Raw genomic sequence first — 6,644 nt, forward strand, 5'->3', positions numbered from 1 at the left:
CATGTAGGACACATCAGTATCTAATATAGATATAAATAGTGTGGTTCATTCCTTGGGGATTTGTTGAAAGTCTACTATTCTTGGATTTATTGATGTGAGGTGAGCACACAGGTATGGAGTGAGCACATTGGGATGACAAGATCATACACAATGTACACAATGTTGAACTCAGCTATGTGGACTTATGAGCGTCTGAATAGTGATCAGAGTGCCTCCAGCTATCTAATTTCATTTGATAAGAAAGACATTGTGATAAACAATATGATTTAGGATAGCTTGTTATGCAGCAATAGCTAACTGAAACAACAAAGCAAACAGTAATGAGAGCATGCATAACCATCTACTGCTTTTTATTTTTGGCATGCATTTTGATTTGGAGACAATACTCATAATTATTATTTAAACTTGTTTCAGATAACTAGATTGTTAGTTGGTTCATTGGTTTCTCCTTAATGAGGAACTTTTAAGTTCTGTTCTAAGAAACTTGGAATGGCTGGAAGGATGTGCACGTTGTGCCAAAGTAAATGGTGATCTGGAATCACATGACTGGATAGAAATTTAAGCTTGCTTGTGAGTCATCTTTTGATCATGAAGACTGAAGATTCCTGAGGAGGAAGGACATATGAAATGGTTCAGCTGATATTATTCATTCACTGCTTCTGAATCTTTAGTGGTTATGATGAAATTTAGAAAAGTGAAGATCCTTCATTCAGAGCAACAGAGGAGTCATAAGTGTAATCAGGACAGGAAATTTTAAAGTCAAAGTTGAGTGATCCAGGAAAACAATTATAAAGCACACCAACCAATTACTAACTCCAAAGTATAGACTCCCTCTCTCTTGGACACCAATTTTTCATTTTTCAACGAGTAGATGTATAGATAGAAATTTTTTACATGTAAGGTTGAAAATTTGCCATGACATATTTAAGGTTATCTCTGACAATAGGACCATATTGTTGCTGTTGTTCAGTTGATATTATGTCTGACTCTATGACCCCATGGACCGCTGCAGGCCAGGCTTCCCTGTCCTTCACCATATACTGGAGTTTGTTCAAGCTCATGCCCATTGAGTTGGTGATGCCATCCAATCATCTCATCCTGTCATCCCCTTCTCCTGCCTTCAGTCTTTCCCAGAATCAGGATCTTTTCCATTGACTCTGCTCTTCAGGTAACCAAAATATTAGAGCTTCAGCTCCAGCATCAGTCCTTCCAGTGAATATTCAGGGTTGGTTTCCTTTAGGATTGACTAGTTTGATCTCCTTGCTGTTAAGGGACTCTCAAAAGTCCTATTCAACACCACAGTTGGAATGCATCAGTTCTTTAGTGCTTGGCTTTCTTTATGGTTCAACTCTTACACATCCATACATGACTACTGAAAAAACCATAGCTTTGACTATATGGACATTTGTTGGCAAAATAATGTCTCTGTTTTGTAATATGCTGTCTAGAATTTTCATAGCTTTTCTTCCAAAGAGCAAGAGTCTTTTAATTTCATTGCTGCAGTCACCATTAGAAGCAATTTTGGAGCACAAAGACCACATTAGGTCAGTTTATTTATTCATATTTGCATTTCAGTATAGATTTTACTGGCAGATACACATTTGATGATGATTTTTAATAGGTGACTATGGTAGATACTAGGGACACAGGTGGAACAAGCAGCATATAACCCCAGAAGGGCAGTTATAAAACTCAGTAGTATGAATAAAGTTGATATTATCAAGATATCATGGAAATAAGGTTATGATATAGGCAAAAAATGAGAGACTCAGATTTCACTCTGCAATGGAATTATATGGGTTACTCTAGCTGTTAAGTGTGATCTTTCTATGTGAGTGATACAACTCAAGACAATTCCTTATGGAAAATTTTTTTTAAAAATACTTGGAAAGATAGCTCTCATTTAAAGAGAAAAAATGAAGAAAAAAATTTTCCCATGAAATAAAAGGAAAATTTCAAATATTTCTCATCCAATTTCAGAAAAAAAATTAATAAACTTAGAGTAGTAAGGAAAATATCCATATACCAGACAGAATAGTAAGCTTAATCAAGTGACTTACTTAAATTATATGGAGAAGTTGAAATCAAAGAAATAGAAAGACCAGGAAACAAATACAAGGAATAAGAGCTCTTTCTGAAATCTGGTCAAGAATCACAATTTCTGCCTCTAATGCTTTGAGTGCTGTAATAACTGACACTTCCTCAGCCCCAGGACAATTGGCCCTTTTATAGCTGCCATCCCAAAGAATCTTCTTAGAGATCTCTTTATGTCCTTGTTCCTCAGACTGTAGATGAAGGGGTTCAGCATGGGTGTGACCACTGTGTACATCACAGAAGCTGTTGCACTTGAGTGTGAGCCGTGGGTAGCAGCAGAGCTAAGGTACACTCCTAAGCCTGTACAGTAAAACAAGGAGACGACTGAGAGGTGAGATGCACAGGTGGAAAATGCTTTATACTTCCCCTGAGCTGATGAGATTCCATGTATGGAGGAAACTATCTTAGAGTAAGAGTAACATATCCCAGTGAATGGACCACCACCAAAGAGTCCAACTGCAAAATACATCATCACATTATTAAGAAAGGTGTTAGAACAGGCAAGTTGGATCACCTCTTTGAATTCACAGAAAAAGTGGGGGATTTGCAAGATGGTACAGAAAGACAGTCGTAATGCCAGTAAGCTTTGTAACAAGGAATTCAAGGCACCTATTAGCCATGATATCAGTACCAGCAGTCCACAGAGAACAGGGTTCATGATGACTGTGTAGTGAAGGGGATGGCAGATGGCTATGAGGCGGTCATAGGACATCACAGTCAGAAGGAAGTTGTCCAACTGTACAAAGAGTAGGAAAAAATACATCTGAGTGAGGCAGTCTTCATAGGTAATGACTTTGGTTTGAGTTATTATATTCAGCAGCATCTTTGGGATGGTGGTGGAGATAAAACAGATGTCTACAAAGGACAGGTTGGAGAGGAAGAAGTACATGGGGGTGTGGAGGTGGGAATCTGAGATGATGGCCAGGATGATGAGCAGGTTTCCAAACACAGTGATCAGGTACATGGATAGGAAAAGGCCAAATATGAGGGGCTGCAATTCTGGCTCCTTTGAAAATCCCAGAAGAATAAATTCTGAAATTTGTGTATTGTTGCCTGGTACCATGTGGTAGTGATCACTACTAGGACAGAAAGAAAAATGACTAATTTTTACACATATAGACTTTAACATAGTGAAATGCTGTAAATTATATTCAGTCATTTTAAATGGCCTTCTGTGACATCATAACTGTTATCAGTTCATTTCAGTTCATTTCAGCTTAGTCATATCTGACTCTTTGCGACCCCATGGACTGCAGCCCACCAGTCTCCTCCATCCATGGGATTCTCCAGGCAAGAATACTGGAGTGGGTTGCCATTCCCTTCTCCAGGGAATATTCCTGACTCAGGGATTGAACCCAGGTCTCCTGCATTGCAGGCTGATTCTTTATGGTCTGAGTCACCAGGGAAGCTATGACAATAGTGAATAGAATTTCCCATAGTCAGGTTTTCTGCCTACAGGTAATCTTATTACACAGTTTAAATGCAAAATCCTTTCATACATTTGAAAAATTTATGTTGAATACTGTGTCTTGGCCTTCTCAGGTGGCTCAGTGCTAAAGAATCCACCTGCCAATGCAGTAGATGAGAGTTTGATACCTGGGTCAGGAAGATCCCCTGGAGAAGGAATAGCAACCCACTCCAGTATTCTTGTCTGGGAAATCCCATGGATATAGGAGCCAGGCAGGCTATAGTCCATGAAACTGCAAAAGAGTCAGACATAAATTAACCATTAAACAGCAACAATTGACTGTATTCTGGGCTAAAATTATAGGATGCTGACAACCAAAACTCTCAATGATGAATAATAAAGAAAGAATATAAATTAGCAAACAAAAAGTATGTACCTGGTGACAGGTTTTAGGGGGAAAAATAAGCATAAATAGAGTGAATGGAGTTGTTACATTTTAATGGGAGTTGAAGAAGATCTGCAAACTAGGAGAAATTTGAACAGAAGCCTGAAGAAAGACAAAGCAGAGACACAAAATTACCTGGTGAAAGAGTGTGCCCTGTTGGAGATAGAGTCAGTGCAAAGGTCCTAAGTATGTCACTTGTTTCAAATTCTAGACTTAAAAGGAAGCCAAAGTGTCTAGAGGAATAAGCAATTGGGAGAGTTATGAGAGATGGTGTCAAAGGCTGCTGAGAAAAAAGGTAATCTCCCTGCTACAGCTGAGACCTTAATTCACATGTTGTTCCTCTCACGTTTTTTTGTTTGTTTGTTTGTTTGTTTGTTTTGATTCATTCCTCTGAGTAAAAGTGGATCCACTCCTTATGTCCTTCTGCTGTTAACATTGCAAGATTTGTCTTTTAAGGGGTTCCATTTTGGAGTATATAACTCAAGTACCACTGCCCAGAGAAATGCTCATTGCAAACACACACACACAGACACACACACACAAATACAGCACATTATGGCCTGCTGGAATTATTACTTCTTGGCTTTTCCTACTTCCAGTCAAAATAATTAGGATATTGTGCTAGCTATTAATAGCAAATTATCTTTACTATAAGGAATGTAGAAATAGTACATAAATTCAAGTTGGCAAACCTCTTGAGGAAGTGGCATTCCATTTAACATGCACTCTTTTTTTGCCTTCTCTTAAAAGAAAATTTATGCTGGGCTGCCCTGGTAGCTCAGATGGTAAAGAATGTGCCTGTAGGAGCACCGCAATATGTACGGCAAACGCTAACGAGTATGAAAGAGGAAATTAATAGTAACACAATAATAGTGGGAGACTTTAATACCCCACTCACAGCTATGGATAGATCAACTAAACACAAACCTTAAATGATACAATGGACCAGCTAGACCTAATTGATGTCTATAGGACATTTCACCCCAAAACAATCAATTTCACCTTTTTCTCAAGTGCACACGGAACCTTCTCCAGAATAGATCACATCCTGGGCCATAAATCTGGTCTTGGAAAATTCAGAAAAATTGAAATCAGTCCAGTCATCTTTTCTGACCACAGTGCAGTAAGATTAGAACTCAATTACAGGAAAAAAATTGTTAAAAATTCAAACATATGGAGGCTAAATAACACGCTTCTGAATAACCAACAAATCATAGAAGAAATCAAAAAAGAAATCAAAATATGTATAGAAATGAATGAAAATGAAAACACAACAACCCAAAACTTATGGGATACTGTAAAAGCAGTGTGAAGGGGAAGGTTCATAGCAATACAGGCTTACATCAAGAAACAAGAAAAAAGCCAAATAAATAACCTAAATCTACACCTAAAGCAATTAGAGAAGGAAGAAATGAAGAACCCAAAGGGTCAGCAGAATAAAAGAAATCTTAAAAATTAGGGCAGAAATAAATGCAAAAGAAACTAAAGAGACCATAGCAAAAATCAACAAAGCTAAAAGCTGGTTTTTTGAAAAAATAAACAAAATTGACAAACCACTAGCAAGACTCATTAAGAGACAAAGAGAGAAGAGCCAAATTAACAAAATAAGAAATGAAAAGGGTGAGATCACAACAGACAACACTGAAATACAAAGGATCATAAGAGATTACTACCAGTAGCTCTATGCCAATAAATTGGACAACTTGAATGAAATGGACAAATTTTTAGAAAAGTATAACTTTCCAAAACTGAACCAGGAAGAAATAGAAGATCTTAACAGAACCATCACAAGCAAGGAAATTGAAACTATAATCAAAAATCTTCCAGGAAACAAAAGCCGAGGACCAGATGGCTTCACAGCTGAATTCTACCAAAAATATAGAGAAGAGCTAACACCTATCTTACTCAAACTCTTCTAGAAAATTGCAGAAGAAGGTAAACTTCCAAACTCATTCTATGAGGCCACCATCACCCTAATTCCAAAACCAGATAAAGATGCCACAAAAAAAGAAAACTACAGGCCAATATCACTGATGAACATAGATGCAAAAATCCTTAACAAAATTCTAGCAAACAGAATCCAACAACATATTAAAAAAATCATACACCATGACCAAGTGGGCTTTATCCCAGCAATGCAAGGATTCTTTAATATCCGCAAGTCAATCAATGTAATACACCACATTAACAAATTGAAAGATAAAAACCATATGATTATCTCAATAGATGCAGAGAAAGCCTTTGACAAAATTCAACACTCATTTATGATTAAAACTCTCCAGAAAGCAGAAATAGAGGCCTCAACATAATAAAAGCTATATATGACAAACCCACAGCAAGCATCACCCTCAATGGTGAAAAATTGAAAGCATTTCCCCTGAAATCAGGAACAAGACAAGGGTGCCCATTCTCACCACTACTATTCAACATAGTGTTGGAAATTTGGGCCACAGCAATCAGAGCAGAAAAAGAAGTAAAAGGAATCCAGATAGGAAAAGAAGAAGTGAAACTCTCGCTGTTTGCAGATGACATGATCCTCTACATAGAAAACCGTAAAGACTCTTCCAGAAAATTACTAGAGCTAATCAATGAATATAGTAAAGTTGCAGGATATAAAATTAACACACAGAAATCCCTTGCATTCCTATATACTAACAATGAAAAAACAGAAAGAGAAATTAAGGAAACAATACCATT

The 6,644-nt window shown here is 37.3% G+C and overlaps 1 protein-coding gene across 1 annotated transcript; it reads right to left on the reverse strand.

Annotated features, from left to right (window-relative positions):
- Positions 1-2,167: 2,167 nt before the first annotated feature.
- Positions 2,168-3,157, reverse strand: LOC136155965 (olfactory receptor 7A17-like). Its single transcript, XM_065918228.1, has one exon. The coding sequence runs from the start codon at positions 3,155-3,157 to the stop codon at positions 2,168-2,170; it is 990 nt and encodes a 329-aa protein (XP_065774300.1).
- Between the last annotated feature and the right edge of the window lie 3,487 nt (positions 3,158-6,644).

This window comes from Muntiacus reevesi, chromosome 1 (genome assembly GCF_963930625.1).
Source record: "Muntiacus reevesi chromosome 1, mMunRee1.1, whole genome shotgun sequence".
Taxonomy (NCBI): Eukaryota; Metazoa; Chordata; class Mammalia; order Artiodactyla; family Cervidae; genus Muntiacus; species Muntiacus reevesi.

What these genes read in the sequence shown, in the direction of transcription:
- LOC136155965 (XM_065918228.1), bottom strand. Translation starts at nt 3,157, where the DNA reads ATGGTACCAGGCAACAATACACAAATTTCAGAATTTATTCTTCTGGGA.